Raw genomic sequence first — 22708 nt, 5'->3', positions numbered from 1 at the left:
TAGGTCCTGATTCGCACGGGGCAGGTACGCGGCAACTTGCCACTTGCACTTGCCACTTGCCGACGTGAGAATCAGCCTTAAATCAAATTGAATTTAATAAAAATAATATATTCTAGCCAACGAATCCTAACGGCCTTCGCCACCGTCGGGATGTCAGGCTCGCCATACAGCTCAGCTAGCTCGTGGTTCATCCTTCTCCTCCACACGCCCTGCTCACATACACACACCGCCAAGATAGACCAGAGCACGCGCTCCATACGTTGACGTCCTCCGTGAGTAGAGGCCATGATTCATGCCCATAGAGAACGACCGGTTTCATCAGTTCAGCTGTGGAAAGCTGTGTTGCCGCATGGTCTTCCATAGATCCTTCCTGTCTATGGTATCGTAGGCCGCCTTGAAGTCGATGAAGAGGTGGTGCATTGGGATCTGGTGCTCTCGACACTTCTGGAGGATGTGTCGAACTGTTCATCTCCACATAGCGCACTCTCCCGTGACAAACTGACAAACTCCACCTAGCGCACTCAGGAAACTCGAAACTCCATACAACTTTGACAGGAGTTTCACTAGAGTTTCCTATGTGTGCGTGAATGTGGAGATGAACAGGTAGAGTGAAGATCTGGTAGGAGGTGGGTTTGCCTACAACAAACCCAGCTTGGTAGCTTCCGACGAAATCTGTAGCAATGGGCTCAAGACTGCAGAAAAGTATTTGGGATAGGATTCTGTAGGCAGCATTCAGGACTGTGATGGCTGGAAAGTTTGTATAGTCCATTCTGTCACCCTTCTTGTACATTGGGTGGATGACACCCAGCTTCTAGTCCACCGTCATCCTTTCCTGCTCCCAGATTTTCACAATTAGCTGGTGCACACTGACGGCTAGCTCTACCGAACTCGTTTGGAATAGTTCTACCACCAGCCCATCACTGCAAGCTGCTTTCTTCTGTTTCAGCTGCTTGATGGCACTAGTGACTTCATCCAAGGATGGTGCGAGCACATCATCATCTACCTCCTGGCTAATGTGCTGCTCGATTCTGCCTGCGCCGCTGCTGGACTCCCCTGAATCCGTTCCGTTCAGGTGTCCATTGAAGAAGCACTTCCATCTTTCGATCATGAGCATACTAATTTAATTCGAAACTTTTTCAATATTTTCGATAATGAATAATCTCTATGAATATTACATTAACGACCGGTCATGCTTGCCCGTTAAGGACTTACTAGACTTTGTCCCTGATGCGTACGTGCATAGTGCGGTTTTCTTTCCGGCGTTACCGCTCAGTTGTTGGGGACCATCCTTGGCTGTCACGGACGTTAACGTTATATTTATACCTTTTTACAAACCCTATTATTGTTAAATAGTATGTTACTGATTTGTTGCTGACACTTTTCCTCCAAAATGAATTTTTATTTTTGTATGCCTACGTCCCATAGTGCAGCATAGAGAAATAGAAAACATGTAAACTGTTTTTTACACCTTCCCCTTGCACAATTATCGATAACGTGGGTGTTTTCGATAACGAAACGGTTAATAAAAGGCATCACTTCATCATGTTGACAGTGTTGAATGTGTATTGTGTTTGCAATTTATTTGGACAGCGATTGTGTTTAAATGCAGGCTTGTCTCGATCGATTTTTGTTTTTGAAAATTTGTTTTTTATCATCAAACTAGCTTATTTGCCAGGTTACACGGGCACTATGTTTTTTTTATGTGAAAGCTTTCTTCTAGGAGGTGGAATATGAAGTTTTAGTCAAATATAACATTCAACGTTTTATTCCAAGTCCAGTTATCACTTGTTCACTTGTCGTCCAAGTCACTTGTCGAACCATTTAAATCGGTAAATATTTATTGGAAGCTTTGAAATATTTATTGCTAAGAAATGTGGATCAACTAAATCGTTCAGTTTCTTCGTGTTTGTCCATCCGAGTGAGCTCTGGATTTCGTTCTGGTTGATTTGTACATCATGGCGATATTTTTGTTTTGTGTGTTACTGTATTTTATATGAATTTGTGTTTTGTATGTGTTTCAAAGCACTTGAAGAATCGTGTATTGGAGAAAACAGTTCTAAGGAAATTCGGCATCACTTCTGTTGGTGGTGCATTTTGTTTTTCTTTTCTTTTTTTTTGTTAATTTATACGAAGATCATTGCTAGTTACCCGGTGTCGAATTTTTTTTTTACTTGACTCTATTGAACGTATTTCATAAGGCCCGGGCCCTGTGCCGCGCGAAAATTTTAAATTGCTTCAAAACACAATTTCAACATGACAAGTTTTTTGTTAATCCAAGTATCTTTACTTTTCCTCAAACCAAGCTGCTTGCTATAGCAATCAATGCTATGTAACTGTTGGTACTTTTTGTCAAAAGTAAATATGCTTCGATATTTTTGTTTATGCTTCATATTTGTGGACAAACTGAAAATACTTAACTTTCGTGGCAAGTTAGTGACTTCAAACCGAGAGCCAAGCGCATCAGGACCGATAATGAAGACGCAAATTCAGTTATTCTGTTGCGGGATTGTTGGTTTGGATAGTTTTTTGCTATTCCAGCAGCAGGTTACTGGTTGCATAGCACACTTGCATGCAACATGAGATTGTACAACTTGTAAGCGCACTTTGCTAAATTTTATAATTTATAAAATAGATAGAAGATAGATAGATAGAATAGATAGATATAGATAAATAGAAGATAGATAGATAGATAGATATAATATAATAGATAGAAGAATGGATAACATACCCTACATTCAACAGCGCGTATGTGGACAAGCGTTTTGAATTATTGCTGTTCTAAAAGATAAAAATAAGTTTAATTTTGTTCTTCGTCTTGGCGTAACGACCATATCTTGGTCATGCCTATCCTCGTTAAGGGTTTATAAGACTGATTTCCTTTGTGTACGTGGATGGTCAGTCCTCTCCTACAGGGGAGAGTCCGGTCTCGGTTGGGAATCGAACCCACGCCGTCGAGGTGTTGAGCCCCAACTTTCGTGGGCCGATTTTCTAACCGGCGCTATCGCTCGGCGGTTGCGGAATCCTGTAAATTTTTATTTTGTAAAAAGTTCAAATAAATTTATTGTTTGACTGTAATATTAAACAAAAAAGTAAAATGGTTTTTGGAAAATTTTACTCCGTTGAATGCAAAGCGTAGCTTGTATCAGATTTGTTTGCTTTGTATTTCATTGGAATTTGGTAAAAGAATACATTTTTTAAACACTACACTCTGCAAACGAGATCGCATCCCGGAGAAAAAACTTAAAAAAAGTAGTAGATACTGGTGTAAACAGCTCACTTCCAACTCATTTCTAACGCTTAAACTTCTCACTGTCGGCTAGTAAAGAATGCCTTGGTACCTTCGTCCACCTCCTTCCGGAATTCGTTGTAGTCCGGTAATTCGGCCGTTACTCGGGAAACCCACGCTCTAATGTGCGGATAGGGCTCAAGATCGTACTTGATCCAGTTGAAAACCGTCACCGTTCCGAGCAGACAAATGTCCGCCACAGTCAGATGATCGGCGGCTGCGTACGATCGCTCGGTAACGAATCCTTCCAGCAGATCGATCGCCTTCTTCAGCTTCTCCGTCTGCTCGTCGGACGGTTGCTCCTTTTTGAACGATAGTATGACGATCGAGAGAAGGTTCTTGTACAGCGTACCGATGTCGAAGAACAGACGCTGGTTGACCACAGAGCGCACCTTGGGATCCTTCGGATAGAGAGTATCGTCTTTACCGTACTTTTCCACCAGATAGATGACAATTGCGTACGACTCCCACACAACATGTCCGTTGTCCACGAGCGTGGGGATGGTGGCCTGTGGGTTGAGCTGGCGAGCAAAAAAAGTTCACTGGTATAATAAATCCATATTTAACAAGAAAATACGCAAAAGTTGCTTCATTTACTAACCTTACTCAGGGCCTCCTTCTCAACCGGATCGCGCAAATTAATTTTCTTCAGGTTCAGGTTGATTCCCAATTTCTTTGCCACTAGCAACACGCTCTGGCAGGGCGCCGAAACAATACTGTAATATAAATCCATTTTGACCACTCTGGATTTGCACGTGTTGCGTTTGCGTCGTGTTGTGGGAAAACGGTCTGATTGATGAGCTACGAATGTTTGGTTGTCATTATATACTGCTATCGGTGAGGAATAAGCAGGATGATACCAATACCCAACCAGATATAGTTCCAAATTGTAATCTCTGCGCGTCTCTAAGCTCACGATGATGTCAACCGCGATGAGCTACACCAACACCAGCGATGTTGCCGGCGTTTTGATCGTACCATCAACCGCCGCAATACGTGACTTGCTAAAATACATACATTTTAGCTTCGATACGGTTTGGGGTACGCGTTTCATTACAACGTTTTTTTTCGCGTATGAACATGTATGAACAACATGAGAAACCTGCAAAAAATATAAATTACCACGTATGTTGTTCAATTTGGCAGCGTCACTATGACTGTATGGTGTAGCATAACACGCGGGTTTAGTCATCCAATGCATTTCAAGATAAATGCTTGCACTTAATAATTTCCACTGAATAAATCAAACTTAATGTAATAAAAATAATATTTACAAGATATTATACAAATACTATCTCTTTAGAATTTCCAAACAAGTACATAAAATTCTACAAATTCATACAATACATTCTTTATATTTTATGTAATTTTTTGCTTGTGTGGCTTTATTTAAATGTGTTATTAAAATAAATAAATAAAATTTATTTCCTAATATCCTTCAGTAAAATGCCTGGGGGTGCTCATGGCGCAGCGGTAGCAAGAGCAAACACCACGCCAGATGTGTGGGGTCGAATCTCGAGTCTGGAACCCGCCGGTATTACGAACGGCTGATCACCGACCTCTAATATACCGTGTTGCTTTTATAAAGTAAAAAATTACGAGACTTGTTTCCCTGTGGGCTTACGAGACTTGTTTCCCTGTTATAATACGTGGATAGTCAGTCCTCTCGTACAGGGAGGGTGGGTCCCGGTCTCGGTTGAGATTCGAACCCACGCCGTCGAGGTGGTGAGCCTCGGCGCTCATGGGCCGATTTTCTAACCGGCGCTACCGCTCGGCTGTCGCCGACCGCGGAGTGTCATAACTAATTTTATTATTATGATGCTGATTAGTTTCTTTCGAAAAATGGTTTTTACAAATTAACATCTATTAAACACCATATTTCATATCGCTTAATATGTTCGTACTAGAATTGAAGTTTTACTTCTCAAAAGATATTCATGTTTGATTTTATAAACAGTTAAGATACGTTTATTGTTCAACTGCAATATATAAGATTAAAATACACAACGTTATTAGCACAATTTGACCGTTTCAAACCGTTGTTGTTAATACCAAACATGTTTTTTTTTCTCAGTCGAGGGCATGATAATAAAATACATTTGAATACACTACAATCCACATACGAGATTGCATCCCGGACACTTGCACTTGCTTAGAGAAAGCCTGTTCACTTTCGGCTGGCAATGTATGCCTTGGTACCTTCGTCCAAATCCTTGCGAAACTCGGCGTAGTCGGGGATCTCGGCCGTCACACGGGAAACCCACGCTCTAATATGCGGATAGGGCTCAAGATCATGTCTAAGCCAATTAAGTCCCGTCACCGTTCCGAGAAGACAAATGTCCGCCACAGTTAGATGGTCGGCGGCTGCGTACGACCGCTCGGTAAGGAATCCTTCCAGCAGATCGATCGCTTTCTTCAGCTTCTCCATCTGCTCGTCGGACGGTTGCTCCTTCTTGATCACGAGCGAGATAACAGCGATGAGGTTCTTATACAGCGTACCGATGTCGAAGAACAGCCGCTGGTTGACCACAGAGCGCACCTTAGGGTCCTTCGGGTAGAGGGTGTCATCTTTACCGTACTTTTCCACCAGATAGATGACGATTGCGTACGACTCCCATACAACATGTCCGTTGTCAACGAGCGTGGGGATGGTGGCTTGTGGGTTGAGCTGGCGAGCAAAGAAAAGTCACTTATACTGTCCAAATGAAACAACAAATGGGAGATCATTTGCTTACCTTCCTAAGGGCCTCTTGTTCCACCGGATCGTGCACGTCGATTTTCTTTAGATTCAGGGTGATTCCCAATTTCTTTGCCACCAGCATTGCGCTCTGGCAGGGCGGCGACACGATGCTGTAATAATAATCCATTCTGAGCGCAGTTGGGAGTAGACGTAGTGTGTTGGCTTCGCGTTGTAGAAACGGTCTGACTGAAGGGTTGCGACTGTTTGTTCGCAATTTTATACCGGCTCCGGTGGGGGGTGGCCCGGATGGTACCAATACCAAACCAGATATGGTTCCAAGTTGTAATCTCTACGCGTCTCCAAACATGCGGTGATGTCTGGCAGTTACACCAACACCGGCAATGATGCCGACGTTTTGATTCTGCTACAATGCCAGCATGACTGGTCAAAATTCGTACGCTGTTTGCATCACTTCGGTGTTGGTTTTGGGGGGATGAAATCTTCCGTTTCGCGATTCATTCTAGTCGATTATTCCTCGCCGGTTTTGGAACATGCTAGAAAATAAAAGAAAGTATCCTGTTTGCTTTTTAATTCGGCAGTTTCACTATGACCAGCATAGCAAAACACAGACAATACTCAGTCATCAATACTACCGAATTCATTTAGAGATAAGTGCCTGCACTTGATAATATAATTTATCTGATGAAAATTAATACCTTGTTAGACATTCATTTTAAACATTTTTTAAAATTATGACGTTTTCGAATCCTAAAAATTTTGCATTTCATTAGATGAACAATATTAGGAAGTAAATGCAGTAAAAGTATTTTCAATTTATGAAAAATGGTTGTATTTTGACAATTATGGTATTGTTTCCGGCCGCTAGTATTTTAAAATAAATTATTTAAATAAAATTCCCCATTATGCATTAACAGGTAAATATTAGGGGACTTATTGTTTGGAGAATGTTACAGCAGTTTATTTTATCATTAAGGGAGGACAAGTGTAGTATTTTCCTAATTGAGTTATCAAAAATATTAACAATTTGTAAACCGGCGCTTTCTACCAAAAATACGCTGCAGTCACCGCGATCAGTCGCGGCACCGTGATGAACGCCTGGTGTCATGACGAATCCGTCATCTCGTTAGCCCATGTACGGCCCCGTAAACTAAGGTAAATCCCTTTCTAAACATACATGTGTGTAAAATGTTTAGGTAGATGTTTATGTGTATAAACTGATACATTTTGATGAAGCAATCGATGATGAAGTTTAGCTCGAAACGCTTCATTGTCATATTTGTTATTCAATTGTTTTTGTGCTGGACGAAAGCATTCACGTTTCTTCATTATTTTTGTATTATGTTTTACGTGTCTTAAGTTATTTTCATTTTATTTTCGGTAAACATGACCATCATGCTGAAACACAAATATTGCTTAAAGAAGTTTAAATTTTATTTTTTTATGGGATTTTAAATTTCAATTATTTAAGCAAAACTTCGTAGTTTTTTTATTTTACTAAAAAACCTGTAGTTGTTCTGTTTGTATACAATGAACTGAATATGAATGTGTCACTGTTTGCAGTTTCGAGCATAATGTTATTCACAAGTGGGCGCAAACCAACCCTTATCTTCACGGAGCAGTTATCACTATTTTCACATCGGACCAATGCAACTTCGATGAGGAAATCTTCTTGGAGCAGGTGTCACTATTTTCACATCGGACCAACGCAACCTCGCTGAGGAAACTTACAGGGTAGCGATGTATGCCAAACTCTTCTCGTCAAGCTCCTTACGGAATGCGGGGTAGTCTGGAAGTTCCCCGGTTACTTTGCCAACCCACGCTTTAATGGCCGGATATGCATCCAGATCGTACTTTAGGCCACCGAGCAACGTGACGCTGCTCAGCAGACAGATATCCGCGATCGTCAGCTGAGTGGCCGCGACGAACGATCCTCGTTCCTTGATGAAACCCTCCAGCAGTCCAAGCGCCTTTGTGAGCTTGTCCAGCATCTCTTGCGTTGGCTGTTTCTTTTGCTTCAACAGACAGTTGGCGTAAGCGATGGCGCTCGGGAACATAACGCCATTGTCGAAGAACAGCCGCTGGTTGACGACGGAACGCACCTTGGCGTCCTTCGGGTAAAGTGCGTCATCTTTGCCGTACTTCTCCACCAGATAAATAGCGATGGCGTACGACTCAAAAATCACGTGCCCATCTTCAATGAACGTGGGAATGGTGTGCTGAGGATTGTACTGCGGTAAACGAAATGATTAATGAAAGGAAATCACCTAACGGGAGTGGCAATGCGCTTTTGGAATCGATACCAACCTTCCTTATCTCTTCGCGCACTTCTGCGACGTGTGGGTTCACCTCCTTCACGTTGAACGTAACGCCGAGTTTTTTGGCCACGAGCATGACGCTCTGGCACGGCGGGGATACAATGTTGTAGTAGAGCTCCATGATCGGTTCGTTAGCAAGCAAAAGACGCGACTGGCATTGTGCCCAGTCCCGGTGGGGTAGTTATATATTCTCAAAAACGATTCCTTCCAAAGGCTGGGCTACCTATACTAATGACTTGCCGAATCGGATATGGAAGCTTCGTCACTGACGTGTACGTGTATGATGGTTTGAAGTCAAACATTTTGGAGCTCCAAGAGCGCTTCACAGCATGTACATTGAGGTGAATTTGCGTTTGTCGAAATTTCTGATGAAATCAATGTTACGAGTATAATAATGAGTTCGTAAATTCGTAGTTCTTCTTAAAAATTATTGATTGAACGTGTTTACTTCTTTAAACGAATGCAGTATGCATTAGTAGAAACAACAGTATTGAAAGTTAAAACCTTACATTTTGATATCCGTTATACATGCAAAGAATCCACACCAGTGGTCGGCACATCTTACACACCATAGGCTAAATTATGTAAAAACTCATCTGAATGTGTGGGCTATATGCACCAAATGATATTTTATTGGTGTTGGATAGCTGGATTCAGAGCATGGTAAATATCAGTTATAAAATTGTCGCAGATGAAATAACATGGATTAGTAAAATACAAAAATATTTTACACTTTCAATGCGATTTCCTTTATGCATGAATTCGAATTTTTTAATTGATATAACTTTATAAGTTTTCATTTTTTGAAAATACCCTTATATATACCGTCAAAAATAATTCTAATCAGCTGGTTAGATAAATGACTCAAGACTAATCTAATGCTTAGGTGTCCGTGGCTGTATTTTGCGATATGTATCATTTTGCGGATATAAATCTGTTTGAATCAGCAATGTCCCGTTTGTCACGTTATCAGTAAATCACGCTACCGGTGGATATGGAGTTTTCCATGTCCAAAAATAAACATTATCCAATGCTTTTCCAGTCATGCTCAATGCCCATTTCTAACCACATAATATGAATTGAATATGCTGAGGCAATAGTAACTACGTGGATGGGTTAAATAAACTAAACATTCATTAATGGATTTGTTATTTCATTGCCCTGATAGAATATCGTTTGTTACTTACATGCTAAGTATGATTGAAAGCAAATTAAAACAATAATGATTTATTTTAAAAGTATACAGTTTTGATAAAATTGTATTTAACATGTTGATCCATCTGAACAATAGCAAAAATTAGAGCAAAAGTAATGGATAAAAAGTAAGTCAACACAGTTGAATATATAAGCTAAACAATGGTTACAGACATAAAGCACACTTTTGAACACTGCTAGTAATACAGTGAGTAAAAAGAAGACTATTGAACAAAAAAGTAAAAGTGGAATGTAAAAACAAATATGATATTCTTGTTCTCAAGTGTTCTCAAAACGAAACGAATGTTGGAAAAGAACCACATCAATACAGATGCCTGAACTACTTGGTACCTTTACAACACGTTTTGCGTTTTGGCTAACGAGCTTTAAATGATGACGAATGATTTAGAATCGGAAAGTCCATGGTATGCGTGTTGCTTTGTGGTGTGATGGACAACGACTTTAAATTGAACCATGGATTCAGTAAATTCAAGGCAGTGTGGTATGTAGTATTTCAGACGATCTTTTTGTGTCTATCGCCTTTCCTGATCATTCCGTGCAACATCTCTGGTGACCTTGTAAAGGGCCAACATTGGTCAATATGAAATTCTTCAAATAACTTGGCGGTATATGGTGCGAATAACAGTCTCGTGGAGTCAGAGGATCAATTTGGATATTAGTTACGCTAGAATTAAATAGTTTTCAGTCCCGTGAGCATTTTCGTTTCTTTATTCTCACATTATAAATTTTACGGCGTGATACGATCCATAAATGATCTGTTAGTGTTTGTTTCAGGTTCAGTTTGATTTGGCTGCGTTTGCAGCTATGTACGCCTCGGTACCTTCAGTAAGCTCCTTGTGGAATTCAGCATAATCCGGAAATTCGGCCGTTACCTTAGCAACCCAGCTTTGAATGCCCGGGTACGCTTCCAAACCATATTTCACCCAACCCAGTGCGGTCACACTACCAAGCACGAAAATGTCCGCGATCGTCAGATGATCGGCAGCGACAAACGCTCGTTCGGTGACAAACTTTTCCGTCAGATCGAGTGCCTTCTTCAGCTTTTCCTTCAGCTCTTCACTTGGCTGTTTTCCTTCCAGCACAGCATCAATGTTGGCGAGGACGCTCTTATAAAGCGTTCCGATGTCGAAGAACAGCCGCTGGTTAACGACGGAACGGACCTTCGCGTCCTTGGGATACAGTGCGTCGTCTTTGCCGTACTTCTCCACCAGATAAATCGCGATAGCGTACGACTCCCAGATCACATGCCCCTCGTCGACGAACGTTGGGATTGTATGTTGGGGGTTTATCTGAAAATAAATTTCTCCTATGAGATCACCGGGCAGCAGAAGCAAATGTAATATCGAAAGGTTTCCTATTACTCTCCGTACCTTCGTTAGAGCGGCCACCTCTACGGGATCTTCTACGTTAGTCTCCTTGATGTTTAACGTGACTCCAAGTTTTTTCGCAACCAGCAGCACATTTTGGCACGGTGGAGAAATAATGTGACTGTACAGCTCCATGACGATCCTGTTCCGCTAGCAAGTGTGGATTGAACCAGACTAAATTGGTAATGCTTTTTGGGGCAGAGCGTCCGCTTTATTATACTCAACTGACATACCCCAATCTTGTAGAGGGGGATTCGTTCAAATATAAGATTAGAATCATAGTAAACATTTCACCAACACGACGAACATTTTTTGAATGAAATACCGTCACACAACTTATCCCATCTAATATGTGTTGTGTATGTGTCGGGAGCAGCGATGTCTGGTTTCTTACTCTAACGCGGCCAGTAGAGTTTAGCCACATCGCGAAAGGGCTACAAAAAAAACGCGAGCAGGAAAAATAAACAAATGCGGCGGATTCATTACCGAATTCGTGCTGCAAGATAAGAGCTCACTGATTGATTTTGATTCGGCACTGCCGGAAATAATTTAAAGGAGAGAGCGTAGTGTTAGTTCAGTTTTGGTCGATAGAAAAACATAAAAGACATAATTTGTTGATAATTTGTTTGCGTTCATAACTCCTGCAGTGGGGTAAAAATAACTGACTTCTACAGTATGAAAGTGTTTGAAATTTATTCTAAAGTATAAAGAAGCTTATTTCCTAACAACAGTCTTGACAGAAGATCCCAAACTGAAAACGATCAAAATTACCTACCTCCATCGATGGAGGGTGTGTGTCACAAACACAATTAAATTAACACCGTAGCTTATTCTCAAAAGTCGAAATATTGTATTTCAAACGTATTTAGGGATAAAAATAATTTAATTTATATAAATCAAACCATTGTTCTCCTTGTTTGGCACAGCGACCGCTTTCAGTCATGTCTGCCCATTAAGGGCTTGCTGGACTTTTTTCGATAATGTTCGTAGATAGTTAGTTGCTTTGAACAGAGGATTAGGATTCGTACCAACGCCGCTGATGTCCTAATTTTCTAATTGCTCGTCCCCTAATACCACCTACTAGTAACAACTCTTTGGATTTATTTGATACCACATGCAGGCAAAAATGTATCCTATACAATCAAGAAAAAGAGAATACTTAATTATCAATTATCTATATTATTCCAGTGTTGAAGAATAGCGCACAGCTATGTTGTACGAATTGATGTCATAGGATGTTCACCATCATGCCCAAGTTCCATCATGTGTAATGTGTTTGTTATAGATTTTATTTCCCTAAATAGTAGTTAATTATTAACAAAAAAAAAATATATTAAAGAAAGGTATTGAAATGAAGAGATATCAGCAGAAAAGTTCAATTAATTGTCACTTATGTAGAAGAAATGGAACCAGTCGAGTAAGTGTATTTGAAAACCCATTTGAATTCGGTTTCAAACATCTTTATGCCGTGCCAACCGGGAGCACGATATTTTCCGGGTTATTACTATGTCCCGCAGTGTATTAATATGCATATCTTACCATCACCAGATCGCCAACCATACACCAATAAACAGAGGCTTTTCGGGGCTTTCGTGCTACTCCAATATAATCCATCAAAATCGATGCAAGGCCAAATGAATGTTGGGTGTATAAATGCTCATAGCGCTGTTGCCACCTGGCTCATTGCCCACCCAGAGATGGATCTGTACTACAACATACTTTCGCCACCGTCGCGCGCCATTTTACTCCTCGGAGAGGCGCTCAACATCCGCATGAATCTGATCAGTTTGGATGTACACCGGAAAGATTATGTGAACGTGGAGTTTAAGAAAATCAACCCACAGCACACGGTACCCACGCTGGTTGTCGACGGTGTGGCCATATGTGAACCAGGTGCGATCTTGTGCTACCTGGCCGAACGCTTCGGTCCGCCCGGAAGTGTCCTGTACCCTAGTGAACCGCTACGTCGGGCCATCGTCAACCAATGGCTGCTGTTTGAGTGTGGCACCCTGTACAAGTGCATCATTGCTTACTATAGTCCGGTCGTTTTGGAACGGGCCACACCGGTGGATGCCGACCGGCAGAAGCTAGAGGAAGCGGTAGCCATTCTGGATGGAAGCTTGCGCCGGAACACCTTTGCCGCCGGCGATCACCTGACGGTGGCCGACTACTCGCTCGTATGCACCGTATCCTTGTTGGTGCTGCTGAAGTTCGATCTCACACCGTACGAGTCGGTACGGAGCTGGTACGAGCGGTGCAAGGGTGTGATCACGGGCTACAGTGAAATAACCCAGCGCGCCGTGACGATGTTTCAAAACTGGATGGAATGTGAAAACAAGGGTAAACCTTAGGACGGATTTCTTTTCTCTTCAAACACTTTGATTCCCGCATTCCTTTCCTACGCAAGGCGGTTCTTTTGGCTTTTACTTTTTGCTCGTCGTGAAGCTTCCCGTGTAATCGATATCGTGTCGTGTCATCGCGTGTAAATCCTTCGTGATAAGATATAACGGAGATAGCGCACTGGAAGCCAGCTACCGGTAGTGGTTCCAGTAGCCTGTCTAAAAGATTTCCGATCGTCCACCGTTGTGCCCGTGTTACGAAAGAAGTGCTTCAAGTGATCCTTCTGCGTGTCATCGAATCGTTATGGATTTCTACTACCATCCCGCTTCGCCGGCCTGCCGCTCGGTGATGCTAGTAGCAAAGGCGCTCAATCTGCAGCTCAACCTAAAGTTTGTCGATCTCATGACGGAAGAAAACCTTAAGCCAAACTTTGTCGCGGTAGGTATCGGTACCGGGAAGGTCAACGGGTGGTGCAAAAGAGATTCGTCTGGATAAAGAACATTTCATTCCCCTTTGGCAGATTAATCCACTGCACTGCGTACCGACGCTGGTCGACAACGACCTAACGCTCTGGGAGTCACGTGCCATCCTCGTCTATCTCGTGGACAAGTACGGCCGAACCAACAGTCGCCTCTACCCGAAGGATCCGAAGACGCGTGCCACCATCAACCAGCGGCTCTTCTTCGACCTCGGTACGTTGGGCGCACGCTTTGAGGACTACTACTATCCGCTGTACTTCGAGGGGGCACCGGCCGACGAGGAAAAGATAGCCAAGATCGAGGAAGCGCTGGGTGTGCTGAACGGATATCTCACGGTGAACCCATACGCGGCCGGGCCAAACATGACGCTGGCCGATTATAGTCTGGTTGCGACGGTATCGTCACTTGAAGCGGTACAGTACGATCTGGCGAAGTTCCCATCGGTCGCGGCTTGGTATGAGGGATGCAAAGCGTCCATGGCCGACTACGAGGAGATTAATGGAGAAGGAATGCGTCAGTACCGGGCGTACTTTGAGTCGGGTTTGGCTGGCTAGGAGGACAGGACCCCTTCCGCATTTCGGATATCCCTACCGCGAGAGAGGCTAATGTTTGTTAGATTTCACTTTTTTGTTTTATCTTCAATATTCTTGCCCTGTCGTGTGTACAATTGGTAATTGGTTTAACAGCTAATGTTCTTACGGCCTAGGATAACACAGATAAACGTTGTTGCTAACAATAATAAATAGGTATAGTGCGACTGTACATTTGCGGCCGTTGAGCCGACGGTGCCCGGTTTAACCGAGGCCGGCTCGTGTTTGGAATTAGTCTTGTACGGCGGATAGCTGCCGCTACTGCTGCTGCCGCTGTCAGTTCCGCCACTGTTGCTGCTGCCGCCGGTGGCCACGGAGCTACTTCGCCCGGTGGTGGCCCCTGCAGAGGAGGGCGCGGGCGTCGAGTTGGATACCACCGACGGCGAGGAACTTTGGTGCGGGTGATTGCCGCCGGTGCCGCCGAGCCCGTTCGTGTTGGTGCCACCATGGCCACCGATGTCGTTGTTCGTGTTGCTGTTGATCGTGTTGGCGGGCCGTTGCGTCGGCTGCAGCACGTCCGAGTACTTGTGCGTTGGCCGGGCGGACGATTTGAACACCTCCGGCGGGGTGCAGTGTGCGACCTTGTTCAGTTCCATGCCGAACCGGTGCGGATTAACATCCCGCTGGCAGTGTTCGCCCGCTTCCTTGATGAAGATCTGCCGATCGGAGTGCATCGTGCCGACGAAACACTCGTACGTCCCGACGTCTCGCCGCTGGGTGTACGTGTATACGATGTTCCTATGAGTCCACTGTCCCAGGCAACGGTATTCGCGCTCTGCAAAATGAAAGAAAATACCAGCGTTAGCATTAGCGCTCGAGCGGAGCACGTGTCCGTGCGGTTAATTCACCTTCATACACCTCGTTCGTGTAGTCGCAGGCCGAGATCTGGTAGTACATAATGTCCTGGGACTCGCATTCCGAAGACAGCTTCGCGCACAGTCCCTCGTCGTCCGGGATGATGCCGGAAAACTCCCCGATAATGGGACAGGGCGACACAATATCGTTGCTTCCGAGCCGGCCCTGCGTCAACCACCGGTCGTCGCTAAAGTAAAAGTCGTTGCAAATCGTCGCCGAATAGTTGGCCGACTGTCGGTTACTGATCTGGAACTCGAACACGTTCGTATCGCGCCGTTCGACCTTTAGACACTGGTACATCTCTTCGCCGCTGTGTAACGGAAAACGGTGGAAGATATCGGAAAAAACGGCACAGGTGCGAGATTAGAAAAACGAAACAACACCATCTGGATAGCGATTTGTGGCCACACTTTCCCTTCGATCTCGCGAGACGGGTGCGTGTTGTTGGGGAGGAAATTAAAGGAAGTGCTTGATTGATGTTTTTGGGGGATTTTCAGATTTTTGTTTGCCATCCCAATAGCTCTCCCCCCGCGGCGCAACTGGCGGAATTGGTTTGCGAAGCGTGTTAATTGAGCGGCGTAACGATTTGGAACCTCGGGAGAAAGGAACGCGTTTCGAAAGGGAAAAGTATTCACGCACGTTCGCACACGGAGCGAACTCATCTTCGGGTAGTAATGAACTAATGAAGCGCTTCGACATTAGGTAATTAATTATCCGCAAAGATGGAGTGAAAATTAAAGGAAGAGAAAGGAACACGAAAGCAAAACGGGCCACGGGAAGGAAGGTCCAAAGAAAAGGCCCAAAGCGGCCGGAAATAATTACCATTGCGTTTGGCTGTAGACGATGTACTTGTTGGAGTCGTGGTTGGTGTAGTTCTTGACGCACTTCATCGTGTACGTCTTGAAGGTGTTGTGATCTTTGTAGATGAGCTGATTCTGGCTCACGATCACGTGCTCCCACCGTCCGATCAGCCAGCTGGGAAAGCTGTCGAATGGAAACAAACAGATCGATTTTAGTATATTGATTCATCTCACTTTTAGCGGCTTTTTTACGACTTACCTGCAGTACTGGGTGACGGGACCGAACTCGAGCGGTATCGGGCGTAATGAGAGCACCTCGTGGTGGTACTCGTTGCCAATCCCGTTCCCATTGGTGTACCGGGAGTTCGGATGGCGTACGTACTGGCGTTCGATCGAGCGGCAGGTCGAGTCGCGGCTGAACGAGATCTCGATCTCCCCCGTGTGGGCATTCTCCGTGTAGGTGGCGCAGCGATACTTGGGTCCGAGGTGCGCTCCCTCGGTGGCCGTGCTGAGCAGCGCCAGGTAGTTCTGCCCTCCCGAGCCCTGCCAGTGGCCGAGACACTCGAACGTTACCTCCCGGTCGGGGAAGGCACAGTTCCGAAAGCGCAGATTGAGGGCCGCCCCGGACGGACAGTTGTCGACCGTGGATTGATCCGAGTCGCACTCGATGCCGTCGCCGTTGTCACTGCTGTCGACACTGTACGCCATCCGGTACCGGCCGTGGATGGGGCAGTACTCTTGACGTACTTCCGCGCCATCCCATTCGTTGTATTCTGCAGAAAAAAAACGAACTAAATTAGTACCACCTTCGATTCACCCTGAACCAAGCATCCGCTCCGAACACTTACTGTAGAGAATAATTTCGGTATGTTTCGCCTCGTTCAGCAGGTCGTCCTCGGTTAGACAGGAGGCGAGCGCTTTCTCCTCGTTCGTGTGACACTTGGAGATGTAGTCCTGGTCGGCGGCCAGCACCCGGAGCACGTTCTTTGAGACCAGCTTCAGGTGGAAGCACCGATAGCAGCTTGCCTCCTCCGTGCCGGTCATCAGGATGACGTTGTTGTCGCGCCGCTTGTGGCACATACCCCACAGCGGGATCGCGTTCTCGGTGATGTTGATCCGACTGTACCGCACCGCACCCTCCGCCGTGACGGTGTTCTGCGTCACGTATCCACCCTGGAATTCGAACGGGAAGTAGCAGGAGCCGGCACCTGGGGAGGGGAGAGAAAACGAACGGACGGACAATTAGTAACGGCGTTTGGGTTCACAATTTCCTCGCGTTTTCCGATCACTCCGTTGCGGAGAATGGGCAATTATTTGGTGAAGGATGCCAACCCCGGACCAACTCGAGGTCACCGGAGTGGAACGGTTCGGATGAAATGCATCCGATAGAGGAAGGTAGCCAAGTGTCGGCAAGTGGTTTCAAGTGTCTGCCGGTGGCTTACCGGAACCATGGGAACGTGTTGTACTTTCGTCGTGCCAATTTCATGGTCTGGAACGTCGTCGACTGTCGTCAAGGGAGGCGCCAGGAAAATGGAAGCGAGCAAAAGCACATTTACATCTCGTTGTGGATGGCGTTACGAGGGCAATTAGAGTGACGGAAGCGCAACGACCGAAGCGTTTCGGTAGGGTTTCGCGAGCAACGGGAGGACCCGGACCGGCAAAACCCTGCCAATCGCCCTGCAGTTGTGTTACAGCAGACAGACCCAGTGCTAACCGAAATGGAAAGGCTTCGAGGCATGCGCAGATACGGAACGAGTGCAGCACTCTTTGCGCGCGGCATAATCACCATCATCATCAACAGCGTTGGACAGTGGTGCCGCTTAAACCTGCTGCAACAAAAACTTGCCAACATGCCTACCGGCCGACAAACCGCCATGTGGCGTAAATGTGGTTCTTGATCTTGATCGTGAACATCGCGTCGAGGCCCGGCTACGGCCCTCCGCACTTCGGCATGTTTATTCTTGTATCTTTTTCCTTTCACCGTCCCATTCGGCCACCGGCCATGCGGTAACATGGTGCTACTAACGGTTCGCACTAATCCTAGTGATCGCGATCGCGTTCGATTCCGGCCATTCCGCCTCCGACGTACAACGCAACGTGCATCGGTAACGGTACTAATGCGTTACGATTTATGGGCCCTCGGACTGGATCCCGGTTCGGCGCACCAGAGATGCGTCGGAGATTCCGGTCCGACCCAGTACGGTGGGGTCTCGCCCCCCTACACACACGCCAATTCCCACAGGCGTCGTCGAAAGTAAGAGGCAAGTGCTCGCGAAACGAGCGTTTTTAATTAAATCAACTTCGCGGACAGGGCGAACTGGTACAAAACGAAGCGGGAAAAAGAACTACATCGACCGTAAAACGGTTACTACACGGAATTGGGGCTCCTTGGGAGCGCATTGAGCTCGAAAGGGGGGAGTCGTTGTTGCAGCAGATAAACAAAAAAAAATGAAATAAACGTTTCTACACCCGCTAAACGGAGGGAATCCGCGCATGGGAACGTCCGCGATAATCGAAACTGCATCAGATGGCCGTGGACGCGCTTTGGGTTTCTTCTTCCACCCAGGTGAGTGCCATCGGCCATGTCGTGCCCGGTGGAGGAAGCCTTCGCACAGCACAATTTAATTACGGCCGTTTGCCTCCCCTAAAGCACTGTCATTAGGAAAGTGAGGCACGTTAGAAGCTGGATGGTCGTTTTTCTTGCGGGCAAAATATGATCCTATAATTTATCCCCCGAGTTGCTGGCGCGGATTTTCAATAAACCCCTCCTGGATCTCCAAAGTGTCCCTTTCGCAGACACACTAGCTGTTGTGCCTGTGTGTGAGAACAATGATTGGAAAACCCGTAGCCGTTCCTATGGGGACGTGAGCTTTGTTATTAAGCATTCGTCACAGAGAGATTTATGTCTTCTTTATCGGGCCGTAGCTATCGATCGCACGCTGCTTATTTCATCTAGGGTATATGGGGCACGGCGAGAAACAATCGATAGTTGGCAAATAGTATAAACGGATGGGATGTCTTTCGGTGTTCGGAGTTCGGAAAGTCTAGGCTTTCGCATTTCCTTTCAGATGGGCTTTCATCGCCTGGGACACGTTGGAGCGTCTCCATCCCGTTTCGCTCGATCGATCGATGACTAATCCTTTCGCCCCGCCAATTATAAGCTTCCCATTTGGGCGAAACAATAATTCACCCATCTCGATGCAACGCTTCACCGGGGAGACGTTCGTGCGACTCGTCTGGGATCTTCTCTGCCCTCTGAGTCGACCGAGGGGTGTGTACATGTACCCAACACCTTCGCCCTGTCACGTGGTGTGACGGGTTCTGCGTAGGAGTTCGGAATGTGAAGGCGTCCTCCAAAGAGTCTGCACGAGTCCCAGGTTCTTGCGACCGGCGTCATACGTCTCTCAATCTCTGCGCTTTCGTTCGTTCGTGGCTGCAAATGGCATCGGCATTGGGATGTGGGCCGCTTCAATAAACAAGCGATGTTCTCGATGACGATCGTGCGCATTCGAGGGCCCATGGTTTGGCGAGGAGTGTGAGTGTGTGTATGTGTGAAAGGATGGGAGGAAACCGAATTTCATGTTCCGAACGGGAATGGAACGACCGTAGAATGGGATCGGGCTTGAGTGCGACCAGAAACGCATGTGGAATGTCTTGCGTAGGCGCGCGCGCGCGCCTGGAACCGGATCGTGCCTCGTCTCAGCGGGACGACGGTGCATCGTGAGGGCGAAGGATACCGCGTCTCGGACGGGGTGGTGGTACTCTGGTATCGTGCTTCTTCCGTGTCGGAATTCGACGGCAACAACAGAGTGGAGTGGAGTCGTTTGTTTTTCGTTCCCTTTTTTACACTCCGAACACACAACAATATTACCGCTTGGGATCGTACTGTCCGTGTATGGTTGGCACGAGGGAGACGTCACCGGCACCGCGGTACACCTCAGATAAAGCCGATGTCGAACCGGCGACGACGGACGGTTCCGGGGCGAAAGCTCACTCTGCATACGCATCCACCCCCGAGAGCGATCATTGTCGCATGATAAGCCCTTCGGGGCGATGTACACACACACACACACACACAAGACATGACGACGGAATTGTTTGCCCTTACATAGCCGGGGTAATGGGTTCAACTTTGGGAGACGTGCTCGCGCGCGCGTCGGATCAAACGATAAGCGAACGAGACCGCCGGGAAATCGTAAAGGAAAGCCGCGCAGTTGGTGGTCCCGTGAGAGAGTTGGTCGAGTCACTTCCCTCCACGGTCGGACGATAAATTAGCGGTTGTCAATTGGCTGTGAGTGTCACGTAGGACCTCGTCCCTGTGATACTTTATGGTTGAACATTATAAACCAACGGTTATCATCTACTTCCACGCGTCGAAATACACTCTAGTGATAATGACAAACGAAGCTGAGGAAATATTTCTTGATTTCTTCCAACTCTAGGTGGAGATCAACTTCAAGATCAAGAAGAGTTTCCCCCGGGGGCAACTCATCCCATCCCGGAAGCCGGCTGACTCATTGACATATTTTATGGTGCAAAATTTGCGCGATCGTACGCGCTCCCATCGTTAGCCCCGACGGCCCCGGTCGAACCTTGGGAAACGGAATTAATTTCCGGTAGTATAAATATATACTGCTACCTCCGGGCGGGGATGGGAAAAGCAAATGGGATTGAATCGGAAAACTGTCCGGCAAAAGTCTCACCGCGCGCGCGGAGTTCGCAGGTTGATTGACCAAAAATATATTTTTATGGATGAAACTGTCCCGGGACCGGGGAAGCCATCCATCGTGTGGCCCTTTCTTTTCTTTTCGTTCGCTGTTTTTTCTTTACCTTTCCCGGGGGCCCCGGGTGGGGAGGAAATCGGCGTAACGGTGAAAATTAAGGCGAGAAGAAATTCACGCAGGAAACATCTTTAAGCACCCCTCCCCGATGACTAATGATGGACCGGTTTGGGGTGCGAAAAATAATTGCCATCATTTTCGGGAGCTTCTGGCGGGAAGGAGATTAGTGATGCTTTGCCCTAATAAACCGGAGGATAGCCTTTTCTCTTCTTCGGAGGTACATCTTCTCGGGAATCGATGCTGTTTTGTGACCGTTTTCCTTTCACAACCGGGAAATCCCAAGACACGCCACGTTGGACAACGTTGTTTGCAGCAGATTTATGCAACCTAGTTTCACTAGAGAGGAAAATCTCTTTCCCCGTGGGTAAAGAGTGAGAAAAGGATTAAAGTAGTGTGAAAAGCATGCAAACATTTGTTTCCTTCAGGGTCCGACCATTACCTTCCCCGGCGTGTTCTACCAAGGGTGAACTAATAGTGTACAAAGTAACAACCATTGCGGCACGGTTTGACGCTTGACCGATTTGGGAGCGAATCGAAAGAAAAAAAGAGCGCATAGGAAAAGCGGAAGAAAGCAAATCAACAATATGAAACCATACGGCCGTCCGCTGGGCTGTGACTTGTTGTTTGATTTGCCGCCGTCTGTCCCTACCGCCCGACCAAAGACTACCGCCAGGGGTTGGGCCCTCGGGCAAGATGCTCGTACGATTGTGTGTCCGAGCGAGATTACTCCACTTGGTTGGTGGTCTACCGGTCGGCGCCGCTGATCGGCGATCAACTGGAAAATGATCAACGGTTTATTTTCCGTCCACTTGTCTTCCTTGGTTTTTTTTTTGTTTTCATTGTGATTTTGTTTTCCTGTTTCAATTTCGAGCTACAGGTGGTGAAGTGAAAAGCGCGTGGAAACGAGGAAAAGAAAAATAAATCCACAGCAAACCCTACGATGCGGTCAAACTGTCGCCACAGTTGTTGTGGTCCCTGCCATCAAAACAACAGCGAAATCGGTTTGTGTCCCGGGGTAAAACACTATGGAGATGAAATTAACCAATCATTCTTGTGCATTTTTGTGCAGAGCCGTCCCAGAGCTCCTTCCCCGTCCGATGCATTCAGAAGCTTTTCGAAAGGCGTATTTCCCCGCCCGGGAATGACCTTCTTTCGTTTACTCGGGCATTCCGAGTTTTCCACGGTCGCGTTGTCGACGCCATTGCTTCGAAAACCGTCACCTTGGAGAGAAGGGGAGAGGCCCAATGAGGTGGGAACAGGGGTGCTAGCAAGAGAAGCAAGTAGAGCGGTCCAGTGCTAAATAAATGCAGACCGAACGCTTTGTTTTCTCGTTAATATATCTTTCGTTACAGTTTACTTTCCCGCGAGGGGCGATTTTTCCTTCCCGCTGCCTTTCTTCTCAAAACCCGCGGACAGATGCGGTGGTAGTTGTGGTGATTATTCGGTGGCCCACCAACCATCGTCCTGCACCTGGCCCTTTGCTGCGGCGTTGCCACCTGCCGTTGAGGTGATTTTAAAAAAAAAGTGTATGTCCGATTCCAGGCTGCATTTTCTCGCTCGCCGATGCAACAGCTGCGCTCGCGCGATCCTCTGGGAAAGATCCCGGTGATTTCCCGGGCCCCGGTGTTGTCAACAGCCCCCAAGCGGGACACCGTGCAAAGCGGTCCACCAAGGCAATTGTTGCCTTCCTGCTGAAGCACTTTTAATGCATTATAAGCCCATGGTAACCGACGGTTCGGATGGCGCAACCGAAAGGCAACATGAAAAGCAAGAGCAGCGTAAGGAACCCGAGCAGAAAATCATCCCTCGCGGACAGAAGTGGCAAAATAATGCCAGCGGAACCCCGTCATCATCTTTCGCGAAACCGTCGCCGGTGCTTTAAGCCGTGCATTTACTTTCCTGCGTCGCGGTGTGCATTA

General features: G+C 46.3%; 7 protein-coding genes across 7 annotated transcripts in view; 2 read left to right on the top strand and 5 right to left on the bottom strand.

Moving 5' to 3' along the window:
• Positions 1–3306: 3306 nt before the first annotated feature.
• On the bottom strand, positions 3307–4019 carry LOC131272477 (glutathione S-transferase D5-like). The gene is made up of 2 exons (XM_058274218.1): positions 3888–4019; positions 3307–3807 (listed from the first exon to the last, which is right to left on the bottom strand). The coding sequence occupies exons 1-2, from the start codon at positions 4017–4019 to the stop codon at positions 3307–3309; spliced, it is 633 nt and encodes a 210-aa protein (XP_058130201.1).
• A 1219-nt stretch (positions 4020–5238) lies between these two features.
• LOC131259889 (glutathione S-transferase D5-like) lies at positions 5239–6154 on the bottom strand. The gene is made up of 2 exons (XM_058261535.1): positions 6022–6154; positions 5239–5954 (listed from the first exon to the last, which is right to left on the bottom strand). Exons 1-2 carry the CDS (start codon positions 6151–6153, stop codon positions 5454–5456), a joined length of 633 nt encoding a protein of 210 aa, XP_058117518.1. The 5' UTR covers position 6154; the 3' UTR covers positions 5239–5453.
• Positions 6155–7711: 1557 nt separating this feature from the next.
• On the bottom strand, positions 7712–8423 carry LOC131272703 (glutathione S-transferase D6-like). Its single transcript, XM_058274534.1, has 2 exons — positions 8292–8423; positions 7712–8215 (listed from the first exon to the last, which is right to left on the bottom strand). The coding sequence occupies exons 1-2, from the start codon at positions 8421–8423 to the stop codon at positions 7712–7714; spliced, it is 636 nt and encodes a 211-aa protein (XP_058130517.1).
• Positions 8424–10293: 1870 nt separating this feature from the next.
• LOC131262991 (glutathione S-transferase D5-like) lies at positions 10294–11019 on the bottom strand. The gene is made up of 2 exons (XM_058265109.1): positions 10888–11019; positions 10294–10806 (listed from the first exon to the last, which is right to left on the bottom strand). The coding sequence occupies exons 1-2, from the start codon at positions 11017–11019 to the stop codon at positions 10294–10296; spliced, it is 645 nt and encodes a 214-aa protein (XP_058121092.1).
• Positions 11020–12572: 1553 nt separating this feature from the next.
• Positions 12573–13235, top strand: LOC131262982 (glutathione S-transferase 1-1-like). The gene has a single exon (XM_058265097.1). It carries the CDS (start codon positions 12582–12584, stop codon positions 13233–13235), a length of 654 nt encoding a protein of 217 aa, XP_058121080.1. The 5' UTR covers positions 12573–12581.
• A 292-nt stretch (positions 13236–13527) lies between these two features.
• Positions 13528–14257, top strand: LOC131262972 (glutathione S-transferase 1-like). The gene is made up of 2 exons (XM_058265084.1): positions 13528–13662; positions 13745–14257. The coding sequence occupies exons 1-2, from the start codon at positions 13528–13530 to the stop codon at positions 14255–14257; spliced, it is 648 nt and encodes a 215-aa protein (XP_058121067.1).
• Positions 14258–14345: 88 nt separating this feature from the next.
• The window catches only part of LOC131262963 (uncharacterized), a 38301-nt gene continuing 29938 nt past the window's right edge, over positions 14346–22708 (bottom strand). The window contains exons 2-6 of the mRNA XM_058265072.1: positions 16797–17156; positions 16208–16721; positions 15971–16132; positions 15142–15458; positions 14346–15068 (exon numbers count right to left, since the gene is read on the bottom strand). Of these exons, the coding sequence (XP_058121055.1) occupies positions 14383–15068; positions 15142–15458; positions 15971–16132; positions 16208–16721; positions 16797–17156 (2039 nt within the window). The 3' untranslated portion in view covers positions 14346–14382. The remainder of the gene's footprint in view (positions 15069–15141; positions 15459–15970; positions 16133–16207; positions 16722–16796; positions 17157–22708) is intronic.

The sequence above is a fragment of the Anopheles coustani genome, chromosome 3 (assembly GCF_943734705.1).
Source record: "Anopheles coustani chromosome 3, idAnoCousDA_361_x.2, whole genome shotgun sequence".
Lineage (NCBI taxonomy): Eukaryota > Metazoa > Arthropoda > Insecta > Diptera > Culicidae > Anopheles > Anopheles coustani.
This window is presented reverse-complemented; position numbering and strand designations above follow the sequence as displayed.